Source organism: Brachypodium distachyon, chromosome 5 (genome assembly GCF_000005505.3).
Source record: "Brachypodium distachyon strain Bd21 chromosome 5, Brachypodium_distachyon_v3.0, whole genome shotgun sequence".
Lineage (NCBI taxonomy): Eukaryota > Viridiplantae > Streptophyta > Magnoliopsida > Poales > Poaceae > Brachypodium > Brachypodium distachyon.
This window is the reverse complement of record NC_016135.3, coordinates 18,903,433-18,923,522: the sequence shown is the minus strand read 5'-3', so window position 1 is coordinate 18,923,522 and position 20,090 is coordinate 18,903,433. Positions and strand designations below refer to the sequence as shown.

The following is a 20,090-nucleotide window of genomic DNA, read 5'->3' as shown; positions in this document are numbered from 1 at the left end:
CACGGTCGCACCATAGAACCCAGAGGTTCTTCTGACATGCTGCTTGTGGACCAGTGTGAGGCGGATACTACTAGCACATGCAACAAGTAAAGCCCTGAAGATTATTAAAGCCGTTGAGGGTATATTTTGACAGTGTTCTCAAATGGACACAGATGAAAAAGATGATAACTTTTTCCATGTCACGGCAGCTAGGATTTCGGTCATACCAGATATGCGGCATAAACTGCTATCATGTATCAAAAAGATAAAAGAATCTCCCATCCAGAAACGAGTCATGCTCAATACCAGCTAAGCAAAACGCAAGTTCTCCAGAAAATCGCGCTTTGTTGTGACAAAAATATGGCCAGAACCGCACCAGGTAGAGAGCACCAAATGGGATACGACCATTCACTAGCAGAGCAAGTGCTAAACTAGTCGTAACCGTCATACTGACGTCCACCCCTCCTTTGGTACCCATTACCCTTTGACCGAGCAGCATAATCTCCTTCATAGCGTCCACCCCTTGAGAAATCAGTTCTTCCTCGCCCCCGTCCTGCAAAGCGAAAAGCTATAATTAAAACTTAACAGTCCAGAAAAAGGAAACAAATGCAGGGACCACAAAGGCAAAAGTGGTTTGTTCAGTTTGGAAAAAAAATAATACTCCCTCCGGCCGGATGGAGTAGTATTTGTAGACACATTAAATCGCATCAGATAACATGAAGCCTATAATACGGTCTGTAAATATTAAGGTTTCAGGAACCTCATTCAATATGTCAAGCATAAGTTAAAAACATATTCTGACATAACCCTGCCTACAAATATTAAAATAAAACACATCCGGCGAACAGTCGGCACAAAGATGGTTGGAAACTACAAATCTGCTTAACTACAATGAGGAAATGAGAGTGGATACTTACTTCCGCCGCGAGAAACTCCACTGTTGGGCCTCCTCTCCTCAACATGTACTAAACGCCCATTCAACTCTATTGGAGATGCCTGATGTATAAAAAACCATCATAACAAAATGTATTCAGCTATAATATGGTATCACATAGATCTTCTTCATCTAATAATGGTCTACTGCTAGTAGTTTACATCCGGCGTAAAGTAAGGAATCAAAGTTCTTGACCATGTGATTTTGGTTATACACAGAACTATGGACTATGTTCCTGTGTAGTTTGGGGCTTTCTGTAAATATTTTTTCTATCTCATATTATAACTTCAAGAAAGTTGTTAGGCATATCAGCCACCAAAGTCAGGAGAGTTCGCAAGAAGCTACTTTGCAATTTAGATCAAGTACAAGTAGTTGAGAAACTCACACTCAAAGCACTGTGAATACCGCCCATGTCTTCATACTCAACAAAGCCAAAGAAAACTCCAGCCTCCTGTGTATTAGTATTAGTACATGAACTAGGAAAGCCAACATCAGGAACAAGAATGGAAGCAGTGGATAGAATGCAAGAAACCTTGCGACTCCGTATAGCAACTCCATCGGGTTTAATTTTTCCAAATGCCTGAAAGACCTTCTCAAGGTCGAAGACGGAAGTAGATGGTGAAAGATTACCAACATACACTGATAGGAACTCTTCTGACAGAAAAGAAAAACCATCATCAGGCAACACAGGAGAAAACAAAACCAAAATATTTCCACAGGCATGTTTAGACAGACACTAATGCCTACATATTGTAGATAAAATTAGTGTTTCTGTTACAAGGAGCATAAAGTTACATAAGGAAACAGGTACAGGCAGCTATGGACAAGACACTACAAAAGCATGCACTACCACAATATATTGTCCAGTTGTCTGCACTTTATATACACACACAGCCAAAATAACTAAGATTAACTAGCAGGTAACATTCATCTAGTGAAGCATACAGAAATCATTAGCATGCTCACTAATCTAAAAGAACATGCAAGCCTTACAGTAGCCAGTGAGCATGACCGGATTTCCGGTTCTTAAACACTTCAGTTAATCCGCAGCAGATGCACAACTTGCATGTATGATGAGTTGCAGAGGGGAAACTCTTCAATAAGAAACAAGATGGAGCCACCATCATTCACGATATGATGCATCAGCTTTCCAAATATAAAAATAAATGAATAAGAACAAATGAAAAGAAAAGGCCATGTGCATTCAAACAAGGTACCACCCCACTTAGGATTTCACTTAACTGATGAATTCGGCAATTAAGTGAGGCTTCAGTAACATTCAAGAATTTGAATTCAAATAACCTAATAAAGAAGTTGAGCTTAAATAAAAAACATGTAGGTTTGCATAACAAATAAGTTGGAGCCCATTCTCAGTGCTTATAAATCCAAATGTCCGCAATAAACAAAACAATCTTAACATGTCAACAAACCAGAAGCATGAGTAAATCAGTACAGAACAGAAACAAACCTTCGTCCCCAGGGGTGCTGACATCCTGACGAGTGTCCAAGTTCGATTTTTCTTGGATTGGGACAGCCTGAGCCACCTGTCCACCCAGCCGTGATTCTGCAGTCTCCGTCGTCGACTTGTTGTGAGGAGTGGGCTGAACAGCCTGATGATCAGGGTGTAATTTTGCTCGCAGCTGACAAAGTTCGAAACGATCAGCATAACAGAAAAATCTAAGAATTCAGCATGAACAAAAATATAGCATAGGTTCGCTTACCACTGAAGCATACGTTTGCTTAGGTGGTTCTCCCACAGGCTCTTCTTGTGGTGTAGGTGGGGAAGCAGGGTGGGAAGGAGCAAGAGCGTCCAGTGCGGGGGCAGGATCTTCAAAGTGAGTATCTTCGTTGACTGCAGCCTCAAACTCCAAAGGATCTTGCTGCGGCATTTCATGATTCTCATATATAATACCACCATCCCTTTCCTTAGTATCAGCAGGAGCTGCAAACCTCTCTGTTTCAAGTTCTTCAGCCACATAACCATATGCTGAGAAATAACCAAAAAACGAACTTATTACTGTTGTAAACATGGTACAATTGGAGAGGAACTTTATCTGGAACAAAAAAGAACTAGGAATTTATGTAGAGATGAGTAATGCCCAAAAACTACAGCCAGAGTAATAGTACACATAAGAATGAGGAGGTCAATGAATGGCTAATCTGGTCTGCAGAATTAATCAAAAGATTCTCGAGGCGAGAATTGTGACAACTATATCTAAAGACACAATAGAAGAAAACTGTTCTGAAAAGGAGATGGTGCTAAAATGATCTTAGTTTACTGACAATGTATCATAAAACAGCTATCATGTGATTCAAATTATAAAACACAAAACAACAGTAGGACAACCACACGAAACAATGAGTGACAGTTCTTAGATGTTACATTCACTTGGCCACTGTCAGAAAACAATACCTGTTTCAGCGGTAATATTATGAACAGCCATCTGGGCTATGTTGTCAGCATAACTGTATTCAGTAACTCTGTAATGATCATCATACTCATCACAGATGAGCTTAAAGATGTCACTGCATACGAAAAATCCATCTGGTTTGATCTGAGGAGCAAGAACAAAACTCTGAGAAAATCTCTTGCGAGAGGGTTGCCCCTTCAACTGCACTAGGCCAGTAACCAACACAAAGATCGCTCCACCCCATGACTCCAAGCAATTTGCCGTTTTAACCTCGACCTTATGTACATTCATGGACATCAATATTTCATTGATTTCCTGCAGAATTTTGAATGACCAAAAAAGGTAAGGCCAATATAATAAACACTGGAACTGGAACAGTAAAATGCCATATTAAAAGTTTGCTACCTGAAACAACTAACACAAAGTAATCTACATATTATGTTACAGGTTCCATTACTTCAATGCCAAATTTTCAACAAATTATACTACGAAACATATGGACACACAACAAGACCAAACACGTATAATCATCACGTGATTAACATAACTAATAAAAATACAATGGTTGCCAGTAAAAAATGACATTATACAATGATGCATCTGCTGTCCAATGGTACAAAATGAGTACCCAACTTTAAATACGAGAATAAACTATGATCCAAATATTCTGCTCTCTTTACCCTTGAACACTACTCCCTCCTTTCCGGTATAGAGCCCGATTCCACAATACGGGGCCATTTTCCCCGGTTCCACGTATGAAGCTGAATCTCCCGAACGGTCCGCAGTTAAGACAGGGTGAGGAAAAGGCCCTGCTATTCAATTCCTGATTAAATCAATCAAGCACGTGGCCTGTCTCCTCCTACCTCCAGTCCAGGTGCTACTCAAACAACGCATGCGCAATTAATGCACACGAGGCCAACCAATCAGGCCGCAATTAACGCTAATCGAGGCTACAATGGCGTTGGCCGTTTTTTCCCGTTCGATTCGCTCGTGCCCTCTGATTGCCTGCCTTAATTACAGTGAATTGGGAGAACGGCCCTCTATACCGGAAAGGCGGGAGTAGTATGTTTCCTTCCAGGTAATATACACGTATACTCCCAGGAAATGGATGAAAACCAAATATGAATAAACAACACATCAATTCCACATCGACAGATACCAATCCACACCACTAAAAAATGATTTGGGGGGTAGATATCCTGAATCATTAAAAAAATACAAGCTTGTGTTGATATTTTTCTCACGGAACACAACAACCGCTGCCTATTTGTTGCTAGAGGCCGAGGCTCCTTCATTCCTCTACCCCACACCAACACAACTAATCTTAGCAGGTGCCCAAAACTAAAGCATTACACACATCCATTCAGATGCGAAAATTGCCAACCTTACATCAAACAGAAATGACATCAACATGCGTTGCACACCACCACTTGTACTTGGTCATGGCGATGAATATCGGCGCGAAGGTGAGTAAATACAGAAGAGACGTTGCTAGAATGGGTTTATACCTCAAGGGTCTCCCCAAACGAGGACTCCATCGTTTCGCAGTTCAGCCTTACCACCGTGCTGCTCCTATTGTAGAACTGCCTCGCCAGGTCCGGGGTGTTGGCCAGAACGTTGTAGTAGCCGCTCAGGAAGTAGGAGCCCACCTGCGACCAACCACAACCAAAACCCTACACGCATGAGAAAAACCCCTGCTTCCGCACAACCCATCCCATCCGGCCCAGTGTTACTCGGTGGGTTTCGGGGACGGCGGCGCTCACCTCGAGCGCGTAGGGGTGGCCGCCGATGCGCTGCTGCTCCCGGTCGAGTTCGTCCATGGCCGACAAAAACCCTAGCGGGGGAGCTCGGATCGGGGACGAAACCAACGGCGGCGGCGCTTCCTCTGGCGAGGAGCGCGCGGAGAGAGGAAATGTTGGGTGGAGGGCTAGGGTTTGCGGGGGCTGGGGCTCGCCGCCTCGGCCTGTACGGGGAGCGGAGGCGAACGGGGATTGGAGACGGGGATCGAACGGGGAGGGAGGCGGAACGCGGAAGGTTTTTAAATGGCGTTACTGGTCGCCGCTGGTTTGGCTGGCCTTTTTACTTCCTTCCTTTCGCCGTCCCCGTTTCCTTTGCGGGAGCAAGTCGTCCCCCGGTCAAGGCGCGATGGCGGGCGGGTCCCGACCAGGTGATTCGGCACATCAGTGGTTCGGCTGTGTCGCTGATGGTGGACCTGCTGGGTTTTTTTTACTACTTGGACGCTAGCCCCTCCTGTTTTATTTTCTGTTAAAAAAGCCCCTGCCGGAGTCGCGGTAAACCGGCACAGGTATGCAGTGTTCTGTTCATGTAATCCCTCCGTCCATACTAACTAAATCAAATTTGTCAAATATAGATGTATCTATATCTAAAAAACGTCTAGATACACGTAATAAAAAGTCACTTAATATGGGACGAACGGAGTAGATTTTAGTCCCACATCGCTGGGCAACGAGCGGCGTGGAACAAGCTCTAAAATGAACTGTGGTGCATTTGAAAAAAATCATGAGTGGTAACGGCTCCTATTTTAAATCAAGCGGGTGCGCGCCACGAATCTAGTTGGTCAGATTCCGTTTTGGTTTTGTTCGATTATGATTATTTCCGGTTTCATCGATCGAAATGTGTTTGGTTAGTTGTTTTACTGACCTTACACTGAAATGGAAACCAGCCTATCTAAATTTTTGGTTTCAGTTTTGTTTTTCGGTTTTCAGCTTCGGTTTAGTTATGCACACCCATGGTTGTTCGACCTGGTCATTGGAAACAATTCTTTGTGATATAAGTCTCTAAATGTAAATGTTTGAGATTCTAAAAGTAAATATTTGCTCAAAAAAATCTGCAGGAGTAACGCAAGAAAATCTTATGCAACACACCATGCAATTGATTTTTGAAAGATACCGTATTAATCATAGATTTCCAATGAATAAATGCACTTTATCAATGCCCGATTGTTTGCATATCATATTTGCATATCATGACGACGGGAACATTTATTTTGGTGATGTAGACCGGAGTCACCAGACCCCCTTTTACATACACACCTTTTAGAGTAAAAGAACACGAACTTCAACATGACGACGGAGTCACCAGCATGTTAAAGTTTGTGTTCCTGTATTGTTTGATATAGTTTGTATCATATTTTACATTCCCATGTTTACTTTCATGCCCATATGAAACCAACACTAGTTGGAATTTACCACATTTTTCTCGGAATCGCGGTGCTTTTTTGAGAAATTAAAAAAAATTCCAAGAGACCAACGACATATATTAAATCAATCAACCCTTACAAGATCATCCTTAAAAGAAATAAATCACACACAAGTCCCGAAGGAAAAATGATGTTATCTTCTGCTACACTTGTCGGTCGGTGCTGCGAGCTAAGTTCGATGCTGCCTCCGGACATCTGAAAAAGGTCGATGCCAAAAAAGAAAATTGTTGATATAGCAGGTGGGCAGTCATCAGCCAGAGTGACAAGCGAGAAAATGTTGGTGATGGTGATCTAAGAAACATATTGTTGTCCCAACAAAGATGAATAGGGTTGGATGACCACCCCGGATTCAGAGAGACCTAACCTCACTAGCTAGCTCCACGAAGAAGGCGTAGCTGGTTGAACCTCTCTGATCGCAGAAGCGCCAACACAGGAAGACCATTTGCAAACACAAAGACTGAACCAAATCCACTACTCAAGAAGTCAGAGTCCGGATTTTGGGGAGGGGGGGGGGGGGAGAGAGACCGCTAGAGTTACATGGCTATTTAGGAATTCAATTGAGATGCAAACATTTACTTAGAACAATGACTCACTTCATTGACTCAGAAAACGACAAACATCTGTGATAACATTAAATTTTGCATCAGTGTATTTCGATGTAAAAAAAACTCTGCGTTGTCGCATCTTGATATATTTTTTTACGTTCCTTTGGTGATGGAGTTTGTATACACCCAAAAGTGCACATGTTGTACTAATTTGGTAGATTTTGAGGAGCGCATGAGCCACCCACCATCAACCTCTAACTGTCAAACCGTTGTTTCGTGGTTAAACTGAACTGACAAGGAACAAGACAAAAATATGAACCATGGAAATCATTAGGTAGTTTCATGTTAAACTACTCCCTCGTTGTAAATTTAAGATGTTTTTAGCTTTCTCCTCAGTCAAAACTTTTAAAGTCTGACCAAATCTATAGAAAAATGTATTAACATCTATAACTTTGAGTTAGTTTTATTAAATCTTTCATGACATATATGTTCATATTATAATTAATTGATATTTTTCTACTTTCTCCGTCCGAAAATAAGTGACATGAATTTCCGGATGGAGGGAGTATATGTTCGGTAAAACTTTAAGAAGTTTAACCTAAAACAAAATTAGAACATCTATATTTAGGACTGGATGCAGTACAAGACCCTAAGGTGTGTGGAACACAATTATCACAAAGAAACATTCAAGCTGCTCGACGCATGTTAATATGTTATTCCTCTTGTGTGACGTAGGACGAAGGGTATGTTTTGATGGTGGCCGAACTCTACCCTACCAAAGTTTTTGATCATGACTAAAACTTTGCTCCTCGTTTGGACCAAAGCCAACTTTTTGGCAAACCAATACTCTAGTACTAATGCTACTTTGTTTTTCTTATCAAAATTGGCCAATTTAAAGGCACATATCTTTCACCAAAGTATTTTGCTAGCCAAAGGATCCGGCACCCTCGCCACGGCTCGTGCCCACTATAAGTTTTCTGGAAACTAAATTTAAAAGCAAACCTTTTTTTTCTTAGAATACACCTAGATAGGTGTATCATATATTGAAAAAGAATAGTACCGCGATGCGGTTTACAAGCCCGTAGGCCAAGTTTATAGCGACTACTTGCTTACAATCCACGATGAGCCCCACGATCCAAAGCTACTAAATAAGATCCCCCTGACTATCTAAAAGCGAATCTAAAAGTTCAAAAATTGAAAGCTCGAAATCAAAAAATAAAATAAAAATTTGAAAACAATAAAAGCCCAGAATTTTAAAAGCAAAGGTTAAAAAAATTTAGAAAGCAGCCCCAAAACAACAGCAATAAACAAAAAAAAACTTCCGGCAGCCCCAAAACGCCCCCGGAGCACTGGAAACTGCAAGCCCGCAGACCAAATTTCCAAACCCGTTTTGGCCCGAAGGCCCAAGGACAAAGCAAGTCCAAAAACCAAAACCCTCATTCTTCCTCCTTCCCTTGTGTCGCCACCGGCAGCGCCACCGCCTCCTCCTCCCGCCGCCCTCAGTCCCCGATGGACGAAGCACCGGAGCAGCCGTCGTCGGACCCCCCCACTCCGCCTCAGGAGCTCAACCAAAGGTCCAAGAAAAACAAGAAAGGCCGCACGAAGAAACCGAAGCGAGCCGCCGCCGCTGCCACCTCCTCTTCTGGCCCCACCATGGTCGAGGACCCCTTCTTCGTCCTCGCCGGCGGCAAGGAAGGAGGTAATGAACTGAATTATCCGTATTGGATTTCCGCCTTGTCTCGGTATTTCTGATTAGTGACTGATGTGACTGGGGATTCGGCGCAGGGTTCCTGGAGCTGGAGGAGATCGACGGGGCCGACTTTGGAATCTTCGGGGGCACCGTAGAGGACGTGGAAGCAAGTGACAGGAAGGTGGGGAGTGACCAGAAGAAGAAGAAGAAGAAGAAAAAGCGGAAGCGCGGGCATGGTGCCGAGCGCTTGGATGGGGACGATGATGGCGATTGCGCATCAGGCGAGCTGGTTTTTGAGAGCAAGGAGGAGGGTAACAAGGGTGAGAAGAAGGGAAAGAGTAAGAAGAGAAACAGGAAGAAGAGGAAGGTGAAAGATACGGAGCAGGATTCAGAGAGCAAGGAGGATGTTGACAATGTGGAAGGTGCTTAGTGTACTTTTGGTATTTATTTGCTTCAGGTTTCTTCTAGTTGTCTTTAACAAATTTGTAGAATAATACTGTTGTGTGCTCCCAGATATGCAAGATGGCATTGAAAATATGAAACAAGATAACGATGATGAGCTGAAATTGGGTGAAGATGAATTTTATGCATGGCTAGAGCTAAGACTGCACCCCCTTCTTGTCAAGGCAATGCACAGACTTGGATTTAAAGAACCAACACCTATACAGAAGGCTTGCTTTCCTGCAGGGGCTCATCAAGGCAAGGTTTGTCAAATGTTAACTGATCTGCCATTGGCCACTAGCTTTTTCTAAATGACAGTTCTGAAATTCTTTTTCATCACTGGCCTGCTGTTATTTGTTAACAACCTATTTATTGATTGAAAGTACATTTTTTTGTTCTTATTTTTGTTGATTTATAAGTTATCTAGTGTATATACTTATTTGAAACGAATAGTGCTATTTCTGGCCCCTCTTAGTTCACTACTTAAACTTTCTTAAGGCACCAAGTCAAGTCTTTCTTAGGCCTTTTAACTGTGCTCATGTTTTTACATGCAACAGGATGTTATTGGTGCAGCTGAGACAGGTTCTGGTAAGACACTTGCTTTTGGTCTCCCTATTTTGCAACGCCTTCTTGAAGAACGAGAGAAGGCCACAAGATTAAATGTAGAAGACAAAAAGGCGATGGAGGAAAGTTCTACAGGAGGCCCACTCCGTGCACTTATTTTGACACCCACCAGAGAACTTGCCAAACAGGTATAAGAATGAGTGAATGACCTAGCATAGTGCAATTTAAATTTTCCCCAGAGTGCAAATATTTGATGATGCTGTTGATATCTATGTATGCTCTATTGGCCTTATCACATTAGTACCATTTGTGTAAATGAGTTCAAGTTTTTCCTAGTTTATTCAACATATATTCTGAATGTCATTAGTCCTAGAATTTCTTCAATGCAAGCTGCCAGCCTGTCACCTCTACTCGAATATAAGGTATTGTGTTATGCATTCATGCACGTGTTATTGTTCTTATTTACAGGTTTGTGATCATCTAAAAGAAGCATCAAAGTTCTTGGGAATCCACGTTGTTCCTATAGTTGGTGGTTTGTCCATGGAAAAGCAAGAGCGACTTTTGAAAAAGAAGCCTGAAATTGTTGTTGGAACTCCAGGAAGATTATGGGAGCTAATGTCAACAGGCAATCAGCACCTAGTTGAGGTTAGTATGCCAATGTCTGAAAGGAAATGCCATCTTATCAAATGTACAATTTGGCAGCTCAGTGTATCATCGATATGCAACATTCTTACCCACAGTAATGTAGTATCGAGAATATGAAATTGAATATAACCATTTATCTTATGCGCATATGAACTTGATTGCTTTGCATGAGTGCAAAGTACCCAACTTTCGTGAATAAAGTTTTCTTACTGTATCGCAGTATGAAGATTTCCATCACAGCAAACTGTAAAGAATGTCACACTAGTGTTTCACCTCTTTTTTTTTTCTATTTGTACAAACCGCAAACTGAAAGCCAGGCTGGCATCTTCAGTCTGAAGAATTGTTGTTTACCCTTGAATAGAAATACTTCTCAGTGATCGGAGCTAACCTGTATGTATTACTGCTATTTTTACTTTTGGATGAACGAACCCAATAGCATATTCTACTAATTGCAACTGTCATTTTCTGGTTAATTTATCTTGAAGACATGACGCTGATTCTTACAAGCTTCTATTTTTTTTTATTATTCAGCTGCATTCATTGTCATTCTTCGTGTTGGATGAAGCTGATAGAATGATAGAGCGGGGTCATTTCAAAGAACTGCACTCAATTATTGAGATGCTTCCACTGTCTAACAGTTCTGATGAACAAGCTGTAAGAGCCACGCCAAGCTGTGAAACTGTGCTAAATTTGCAAATAAAGAAGAGGCAAACCTTTGTCTTCTCAGCCACGCTGGCACTATCGGCTAACTTTCGCAGCAAGTTGAAGCGTGGCCTATCTACTTCAAAGGCATCGATGGCTGATAATCTTAGCTCTATTGAAGCACTTTCGAAGCAGGCTGGTATGAAACCTAATGCAGAAATCGTTGATCTGACAAATGCTTCGATCTTGCCTGAGAAACTTGAAGAATCATTCATCGAGTATGCCTTTCCCCCCCCCCCCCCCCCTCTTGTACTTTTGTCATAACAGACAACATTTCTCTTTTGGCATGTACTTTTTTTATGCAAAAATATATATAATTTGACAGTTTGGGACTTTAAAACTATTACTTGCTTGTTTTACAGGTGTAGCGATGATGACAAGGATGCCAATCTGTATTATATATTAAGTGTTCATGGGCAAGGCCGCACGATAATATTCTGCACATCAATCGCTGCACTGCGTCACATTTCTTCCTTATTGCGCATTCTTGGAATTAATGTCTTAACTAATCACGCTCAAATGCAACAAAGGGCCCGCATGAAGGTGATTCTTGAATAAATTTTGCATAGGAAAAAACATTTGCTAAGCTTCTGGTATTGTCATTCAATTTGCCAAACATTTAGTGGTTCACAATCTCTTTGATTGCATGCTATATACATAAATGGTTATGGTTGGAATTCCTCTAACCCACTGACACATGGATGGAAGTTATGCTTTTTGATTGAGACATGTGCTCATCTTTTTGGATGTTGCCAACTAATGTGATGCACTGGTCTAAAATGGTCACTTAATAACTGATTCTGGGATCAGCAGATGCTTTCTTTTGTTCTAGAATTGTTCTATGATGTGTGATCCACCTTCTGTACTGTAGGTTTTTTGCGTATTATACATTGACCCCTGTCTGTGCCTTGTCACGTGGAAACGAAGTTAACTACTTCCCATCATATTCTTGTTTAGCATTGCCTTAAAGCGTTGATGTTTCCGTGTGTTCATTTAGGCTGTTGACCGTTTCCGTGAAAGTGAGAATTCCATTTTGGTTGCGACCGATGGTTTTGCAAGGGGCATGGACTTTGATAATGTTCGAACTGTTATCCATTATCAACTGCCACACTCAAGTGATGTAAGTGCACTGTTTATTTCTTGAACTATACTTGTCCTAGATATGGATGTTATGAGGCCAAGCTCAGTAACTAGATTTTTTTTAATTCTTGTTGGCCCCTTAGGTTTATATCCACAGGAGTGGAAGGACAGCTCGTAAATCATTGGCTGGCTGCAGTATTGCGTTAATATCTCCCGCTGACAAGGCCAAGTTTTACTCTCTTTGCAAGTCATTTTCAAAGGTGATTTTCTTTTATCCTGCTAATTTATCTTAGTAACTCAAAGCGTTTCTTCCTTCCTTTGCCACCATGATATTTACTTCGTGTGTCATAAAGGACACTTGTACTGATGAATATTGCCCTATGCACTTGTACAGTATAAAGGTTATGTGCATACGCAGCCTATTCGGTCTCTCACGCCTTGGCGTGCTTGGTGTATGTTTGGTTTGGGCCCAGGATTGCCATGCCAAATATTTGGCTAGCCAAAATTTTGGTGAAGGTTTTGCTTGTCCTTGAGTTGGCTAAAGTTGGCAAGAAAAATGAACTAGAGTTGGTAGTGGGGCATTGGCTTCCATCCAAACAAAGACCAAAATTTTGGCAGGGCAAGCTTTGGCCACCGTCCAAACATACTCTTGATGTTTGTCGCCATCCTTTCCAATATATTATTTTCATGCTCTTCTGTTTTGCTCTGGTTGCTTTCATGTGTACTTTGCTTTCACCGCTCTCAACCACTCAAGGTGGTGCATAGTTTTATTATGGTCCTTTCTCACATTAAGCTGACTGTAAACATTGATTGAAAACCACAGGAGAACCTGCAGCAGTTTCCTGTTGATCATGCCTACATGCCTGCAGTAATGAATAGGCTCTCCCTTGCTCGGCAGATCGACAAGATATCACGTAAAAATTCACAGGCAAGGGTTCTTGTAATTTTCTGCATCATATTCTTTAAATGATTTATAATATGTATCGTTTAATCACCAACGCCTGATTATTTTGGGTTATAGTTGTCTAAGCTCTGACTTCCCCTCGGCTTTCCAGGAAAATGCTAACAAATCATGGCTTCAGAGGAATGCTGAATCCATGGGATTGATATTGGAGGGTAGTGACAGTGAGGAAGAGCGTGTACAGGGCCACAAACAACGAAAGGCAATTTCTGCACAGCTCCAGAAGCTTCAACAGGTTTGAATTACTAAGGATATTTTACTAGGGTTATATAGCTGGTATAAACTTTTGATAAATCATATTCGTATTCATGCTTTTTACAATGTTCCTCAATTTGTATCTAGCACATATGTCACCACATTTTCCTTTGAACCGCAGGATTTGAACGAACTCTTGCAACGTCCCTTGCAGCCTAAAACATTCTCACGGCGCTATTTGGCTGGGGTTAGTTTTCTGACATGGAGGAAAATTTTGATGGATCTATTATGGTACCTTAAACTAACTAATGTATCCATTTTGTGTTCACTGACTTCAACCATCAATTCATACAGGCTGGTGTTTCACCGTTGCTTCAAAAGCAACTAGAAGAGTTGTCTAAAAGGGATGTAAATGGTAATAGCAGTAAGAACGAAAATAAAGGATCTCAGTTTGTTATTATTGGTCAGGATCGTATGGAACCCTTGCAAGCTCTTCAAAATTCTGGACAAGAGGTGAGATTGTCTATATACTATTTGTGTTGTTTGTAATCAGGATCAAGGTTGTATTTGTGTATGTAATCCATGTATAGTTGCTTTGGTGTGTATCTTCTTCTGCTCCTTCTCTTATTTATCGTTGATTTTGTGCTCAGATTTGTGTGAACATGGACAAGCAAAGAGAAAAGCGAAGACTTGCTGAGAATTGGAAGCGGAAGAAGCACGAAGAAAAGAAAAGTAATTTTCTTTCATCGCTCTCTCTTTCCTTTTGCTTCACTTGCAGTTGTGAACTGTTCCACAATTCTTTTTTTCAATATTTGAAAGAAATGGAAGGCAAAATGCCTTGTAAATACTCAACTATAATCAGGCTAACTACAGTGAAGAATATGCATGTTTTTGGATCTTATCCTGACAGAGGTTATAGTCTAATCTTTGTGGCATTGTACTGTTTGGTAAACATGCTGCTTTCCTATATTTCAAACTGTACTGTCTTAATCTTTATACTTCTAAACATATGTAAATCTGTGGTGACAGCCCGTCATCTTTTTCTCCTTCCTCTTGTTGTGAGCTTATTAGATATTTTGTAAATGGATGAGATGGTGGTCCTATTTACCCAAAGTCGGTATAAAATTATCTGCAAGTGCCACTAATAGTATAATGAGGGTTTCACATAGGCTAAGCTTGGCATCGCTGGTGGTTTGATCTCTTGGGTTTTCTAATTTGTTTATCTGTGGCAACCTGTTTTATCTGTAGCAATACACGGATATTTAGTAAGCAGTGAAAATGATTCAAACATGGTATAAACAGAGCACACCAACCTAATTTCTGCATATCTGTTTCAGGCACACGAGAGCAAAAGAGGAAGGACAGGCGAAAAGCTAAAGAGAGGGACTGAATAACAGAGGAAATCGGGAAAGAGGAGCCATTTATCTTGGGGTTAGAAGAAGTTGAAGTTTGCCCCTTGAGTTCCACAGTTCATTTTAAGATAGCCTGCACCGATGTTTTTGTTGAGATAGATCATTGAAGGCACCAAATTTAGTTGGCGGAAACGAAATTGAGTAGATGGATGTCATCTAGCAGCTGAAGTTAGAACCGAGCCCCAGCATAGAGAGATGGAAAACCTAAGCACATTGCTCGGTTGTGTTGTGAACAATTAACTCATTTCTGTAACATGTATACGTTTGCCACAGTACTTTTCTTGGAAATGGAGGTGGTACTCCGCCCTTAGCCTCCATTAATGCATACAGCCATGCAAGCATGGCTTTGATCATCAGTGTTTAGAGAAGTGAGGAAAGCGAAACTACATTGAGGGGATACCAAGGCATCAAGCATCCGCTAAGCTTATGGCTAATCAGAAAATTAACAAAACTCGTGCCACGTGCACCAAGCGGGCAGATCTTCCTTCGTTTCCTACATGATGTAGGAGTACACACAAATCCAATCTGCGTGATTTCATATTTTCATGTACTATGTACGAAGCTTGGATTCCGTGTTGGACGGACCACCAACGCGCCGTTTGAGCAATTTTGCTGCACGGGCACAGTTCAGGCTCGACCGCTCAAGAGTCGGCAAGACGATCGCGAGTTCAGTTTGTCGCGTACGAATTACGCGATCGAGGGAAACGAAGAAGAAGAAGTCTAGGTGGCTCAAAAAGTCAAACCGGGTCAAACTCCATGCTCGATCGATATTGCCTCGGCCGAGAGCCACTCGGAAAGCAGCCAGGGGAAGCAAACCGGCTGGCCGCGTGGATCCGTGCGTGTGCGACGTCGGTCATGCCGATTCCGAATTCCGATAGGGAACTGTATTCCTTTTCCGACTCTCACTGGGCACCAGGCCGGTGCCGACGGCGCCGGGGGGGCTCTCCATATATTCCCAGCGACATGCCTCTCCCGATCTCCCACTTTCCACACCCGGGGCTAGAACTCGAGCGAAGCAGCGTTTGCTTGGTTCTCGCCGTGAATTCATCGCAACTCGCACGTACGAACACGATCGACGGAGAGCAGAGAAAGGAACGAAATGTCTTCGGTGTTGAACGAGTCCGCCATCCGCGAATTCGCAGAGGCCACGGGCGAACCGAAGCCGTCCTGGAGGCCCTTGGCAACCTCAGGGAGGCCATCGTCGAGATGGCAACGACGCTAGCAGCCGGCGAAGACGTCTTGGGCGACGACGACGTTGACTTCGACATGGCCATCGGCAACTTCGTCCGCGAGCTCGAAGAGGCCGTGGACACGATCGCGGCGGCGGTCGCGGCCGTGGATCGGGCGGGCGCCGAGGACTACACTCGCCGGGTTACGGATGTCGTCGTGGAATTCACCGGCCAGCTCAGGGAGGCCATCGACGCGGTGGTAGCAGCGGCCATGGACGACGTCGTTGCGGCCAATGAGGCTGAAGAGGCCAGCGGGCACCGTGACTGTCCACCAACTGGGTTTCTGGGATGATACGAGTTATTTGGAACACCACAAGATCTTCTTTCGACTGATAATAGGACGGTGCAGCACAAGAACGACGCAGGCGATCATAGACGGACAGGGTTTCTAGGACGTTATGGATTCGCGACGCCACAAGATCTCCTTTCAATTGATAATACGGCCGTGCAGCGTGATCACAGCGCAGGCAACCATGCACGCGTAGGCTTCCTTGGACGATATGGATTTGCAACACCGCAAGATCTTCTTTCAATCGATTGGTATGGTGCAACTGGCGCGCGGCAGCCGTGGAAGAGAAGATGTAGCAGTAGTCTTGATCGTTTTTCTCGTTATGCTCTCGTCCATGCAAGCGCGGAACACTCATGTCACGTGGTGTTGATTTTTGTTTTTTTGAAAACTGAAGATTTTATTACGAAGTCACTGACAAGTTACAGAGAAAAGTGAGAACTGAGTCTCACTTAACGATTAAAGTGTCCTTACAACTGGACAGTTATCTCTATCATGACTTATACCCATACAGGTAAAGATGCAATGCTGGTCACTATTTTGACTATAAGCTACCTGAGCTTCTCTATGGGCAAAGTTATTAAGACCTCTATTGATTTTGTACGTCTTTGCATTCAGCTGAGCAGTGGACTGCAGAAACTGATTGATTTGAGGCTTGATCTCCCAATTCTGGTTACTCTTGGCTTGTTCTCTTTGTTGAACTTGTAATGCCACCATTTGGTTATCTGTGAAGAAATTTGGGTCCTGCAAAGAAAGAATATGTGCAATTTTTCCCGCAAGCTCCAGTCCAAGAGCTTCTGCTTGTAGCGGAGATGAGGCCATCGACCTAGCTGCAAAGAACAAATGTTGACTAGAAGGTTGCGGTATGTGGATAAAGATCTCCAGTCCAGCCATCATCTTGTTCCCTGTATAAAGATTGGAATTTCCAGCATTTTTTTCCAAGCTGCATCGACATATATATTGGGACCTTTCTTCACTCTTGTCTCGCAAAAAGGTTTCAGAACAACGTTTTGGACTTTTTGATGTTCTTGCAGGAGTTTGACTTTCACTTCTTATACCTGCAACATAGAGTTTGTCGCAAATATTACCTGAAAAGGCTTCCATTCTTTTGAATTGAATATGAGGTCATTTCTTGCTTTCCAAATGTTCCAAAGCATGGTGAAGATCATCTGTAGCGAATCTTGGCTGGTGTAGTTAGAAAGCATTGTACGGATGATGTCTTCAACATGCTCTTGACGCACAGCTTTAGTCCTGAAAGCTAAAGGAGAAACAAACCAAACAATCCTAGTATAATCACACATGAAAAACAGGTGCTCATCTGTTTCTTCCTTTCCACATCTCCTGCAGTTTTTGCTTATGTGTTTGGATCTGATTGACATGCGAGCTCCAGTTGGAAGGGCTTGTCTCAATAATCTCCAGGCGAAGGTTTGCACTCTTGGAGGCATAGTTTTTCTTTTTTCAGATTTCCTGCAATAACCTTCTAATATACAAAGAGTTAGATCTACTAACCGAGATTTGGCCTTCTAAATTTTGCTTAGTGAAGCAATGGTAAGCGCTTTTGGAGGTGCAAACACCGGTAGGTGTATGCCTCCAAATTAATTCATCAGCTTCGGAACCTGCATTTATTGGTAAAGCAGCAATAGACTCGCCAAAGGAAGGCAAAAAGAGAGTGTTTATAAGACCTAAATTCCAAGTTTTTGTGCCTTGGTCCAGAGATCTGAAATTGTAGCAGGAAAAATAAAACCCTGAGGCTGATCCTTAAGATTAATATGGATTTGTTCCCAATTTGGACACCAAGGAGAAGACCAGATACAAGATGTCGCACCAGTGGTACCCGGAGTACCACCGCTGCTCGACGCGTGGGCCCCTCCCTCGGGTTCCCGGGAAGGTCTCATCCCGGGGAGCGCCGACGAGCTCCCCGGCAAGCTACCAGCCCGAAAGGGGCTAACGGGGCTTCTAGGAATATTCCCGCTTAGGCACCTCCCGGGAAGCTGCTTCCCGGGAGGAGGTTCCCGGGTGCGCTGGTCCCGGGTGCTTCCCGGGCCGACTTGCGGGGATTGGGGGTTCCCGGATGCGTGCCTCCGCCTCGGGTCGTGGGGCCCACTGGACAGCGCCACACGGGCACGTGACGGGCGCGGAACGCGCGGTCCCACCAAGGCAAGGGGTAAGGCGTGTGGCTCAGTAAACGAGCCGACCGACGGGTAGTTACCCGTCCGATCCAAAGAACAGTGGTTGTCCAATCCTACCCTAGGGCCCTAGGCCCCTAGCAGCGGAGGTGGCACCCATGCATGCCACCAGCTCACCAGGGAAAGTTGTGTGCCTCCCCGTTGGACACTTGTAGCCCATGCACTGTGGCACGTGTGGCATCCCCTTGTGTATAAAAAGAGGACCCATGCCAACGGTCAAGGGTTTTTTTTTTTAGAGGGTTGACGGGTCAGACAGTTGGGGAGGTTAGTCAGCTGATCAGTTATTTGGTTCCGACGAAGCTCGCTCGATAGATGCTTACTGGCTCCAGTAGGCAGCCAACAGAGAGTGGTGAGGAGCGCCTAGCCACTGAGAGAAAGCCCGGGAGCTTGCCCGGCAACCTGTAAACATTTGATCCGTAATCAATATCAGCTCAGACAGGCAGGACGTAGGGTTTTACACCTCCAGGTGGCCCGAACCTGGGTAAAAAACGTGCGTGCGTCTGTTCTTGGACCAGCGCGTACCCCTAGCACTTCGCCTCACCGGCCCCGTGGGGCCTCATCGGCCGTGCCGGCGATCATTTGGTCTCCACCCCAGACGCCCCTACCGAACCTAAAAGGGGGACGTGGCTGCACGCCCCCGGTGTCGGAGCACCGAGCGACGACATCTGGCGCGCCAGGTAGGGGGCGCGGGAGTGGACAGCGCCGGAGATCGCCGGCAGCGGAAGTTCCCATCGGCATCGGCTTCACTCTTCTTCGTCGACGAGCCTTGTCACCATGCCCCCCAAGCGGGCTAGTGATTCACGCATAGACCCGCGTGAGGCCCCAGCGGCGCACACGCGGTCGCACGACATGCGACCCGAGTCAGGAGCTCAAGAGAATCCCGAGCTCTCGAGGGTGCAGCAAACGCAGCTGCCTCCACCGCCTCCCCAACCGTCGACCGACAATCGCCCGAGGGGACTGGCTGCCCCCAGCGCCGGGGGCAGTCGGGAGAGCACGCAGGGCATCGCCCGGGCCAGCCAACGGGTGGAGTCGCGACCCGAGGATGCCCCGCGGCAGCGGCACCTGGAGCACGCCGCGTCACGGGCGACCCCTGGAGGTTCGCACCCGGAGGCGTCCGGGGCCAGGGCGGGAAGCAGCCGTTCAGGAAATCGGTTGCCCCCCGTGCGAACCCCAGCTGAAGCCATCGTCGCCGCGCGCGTCATGGTGCGGTACGAGCCGCAGCAGGGCACGCCGACGCACGAGACGTGGGGCGAGGAGTTGGAAGCGCTTCTCGCCCTGGCAGCCCAACAGCCGCAAGGCGAGGGCACCCCGGTAGGCTCCGGCCACGGGCCGAACTCAGAGCGCGAAGGCGTGACGCCCGCCTCGCGACAGGGGGAGAACCCTCCCCCTCCTCAGCGGGGCCTAGTAGACTGGGGCCCGGAGGGGTCCTCGAATTCGTCGCCCACCGTCCCGGGGGGCGATGCGCGTGGCATCTTGAATGCCCGACAACAGGAGGATCTGCGCCCGCGCTTGGAGCGCTGGCGCAGGCGCGAGGTGGAGCGCCGGCACCCACTGGAACAAGAAGACGCTCCCCTGGGCCCAGAAGACGGCTGCACCGCGTTCGCGCGCGA

The 20,090-nt window shown here is 44.8% G+C and overlaps 2 protein-coding genes across 3 annotated transcripts; one reads left to right on the top strand and one right to left on the bottom strand.

The window, feature by feature from the left end:
- Positions 1-78: 78 nt before the first annotated feature.
- LOC100835597 lies at positions 79-5,420 on the bottom strand. 2 transcript variants are annotated; one of them, XM_014895584.2, is made up of 9 exons: positions 5,088-5,420; positions 4,833-4,973; positions 3,327-3,639; positions 2,635-2,900; positions 2,382-2,553; positions 1,446-1,564; positions 1,299-1,364; positions 897-975; positions 79-532 (listed from the first exon to the last, which is right to left on the bottom strand). In XM_014895584.2, the coding sequence occupies exons 1-9, from the start codon at positions 5,142-5,144 to the stop codon at positions 411-413; spliced, it is 1,335 nt and encodes a 444-aa protein (XP_014751070.1). In that variant the 5' UTR covers positions 5,145-5,420; the 3' UTR covers positions 79-410. The 2 variants fall into 2 exon arrangements, with proteins under 2 accessions (XP_014751070.1, XP_003580116.1); XM_003580068.4 differs by having other exon boundaries at positions 1,446-1,567; positions 5,088-5,419.
- A 3,079-nt stretch (positions 5,421-8,499) lies between these two features.
- Positions 8,500-15,100, top strand: LOC100840702 (DEAD-box ATP-dependent RNA helicase 13). Its single transcript, XM_010241822.3, has 15 exons — positions 8,500-8,788; positions 8,875-9,201; positions 9,293-9,483; positions 9,778-9,972; positions 10,253-10,429; positions 10,961-11,349; positions 11,494-11,674; positions 12,129-12,251; positions 12,355-12,471; positions 13,035-13,139; positions 13,267-13,407; positions 13,549-13,614; positions 13,722-13,880; positions 14,018-14,099; positions 14,705-15,100. The coding sequence occupies exons 1-15, from the start codon at positions 8,599-8,601 to the stop codon at positions 14,755-14,757; spliced, it is 2,496 nt and encodes an 831-aa protein (XP_010240124.1). The 5' UTR covers positions 8,500-8,598; the 3' UTR covers positions 14,758-15,100.
- The last annotated feature ends 4,990 nt before the right edge of the window (positions 15,101-20,090 follow it).

Excerpts from the sequence above, each read along its gene's own strand:
- LOC100835597 (XM_003580068.4), bottom strand. The coding sequence starts at position 5,144 with ATGGACGAACTCGACCGGGAGCAGCAGCGCATCGGCGGCCACCCCTAC. Across the intron at positions 2,901-3,326 it reads TAATATTACCGCTGAAACAG|CATATGGTTATGTGGCTGAA; the intron begins GTATTGTTTTCT and ends GTTATTTCTCAG. Across the intron at positions 533-896 it reads TGGAGTTTCTCGCGGCGGAA|GACGGGGGCGAGGAAGAACT; the intron begins GTAAGTATCCAC and ends TTCGCTTTGCAG.
- LOC100840702 (XM_010241822.3), top strand. The coding sequence starts at position 8,599 with ATGGACGAAGCACCGGAGCAGCCGTCGTCGGACCCCCCCACTCCGCCT. Across the intron at positions 9,973-10,252 it reads CCAGAGAACTTGCCAAACAG|GTTTGTGATCATCTAAAAGA; the intron begins GTATAAGAATGA and ends TCTTATTTACAG. Across the intron at positions 12,472-13,034 it reads TTTGCAAGTCATTTTCAAAG|GAGAACCTGCAGCAGTTTCC; the intron begins GTGATTTTCTTT and ends TGAAAACCACAG.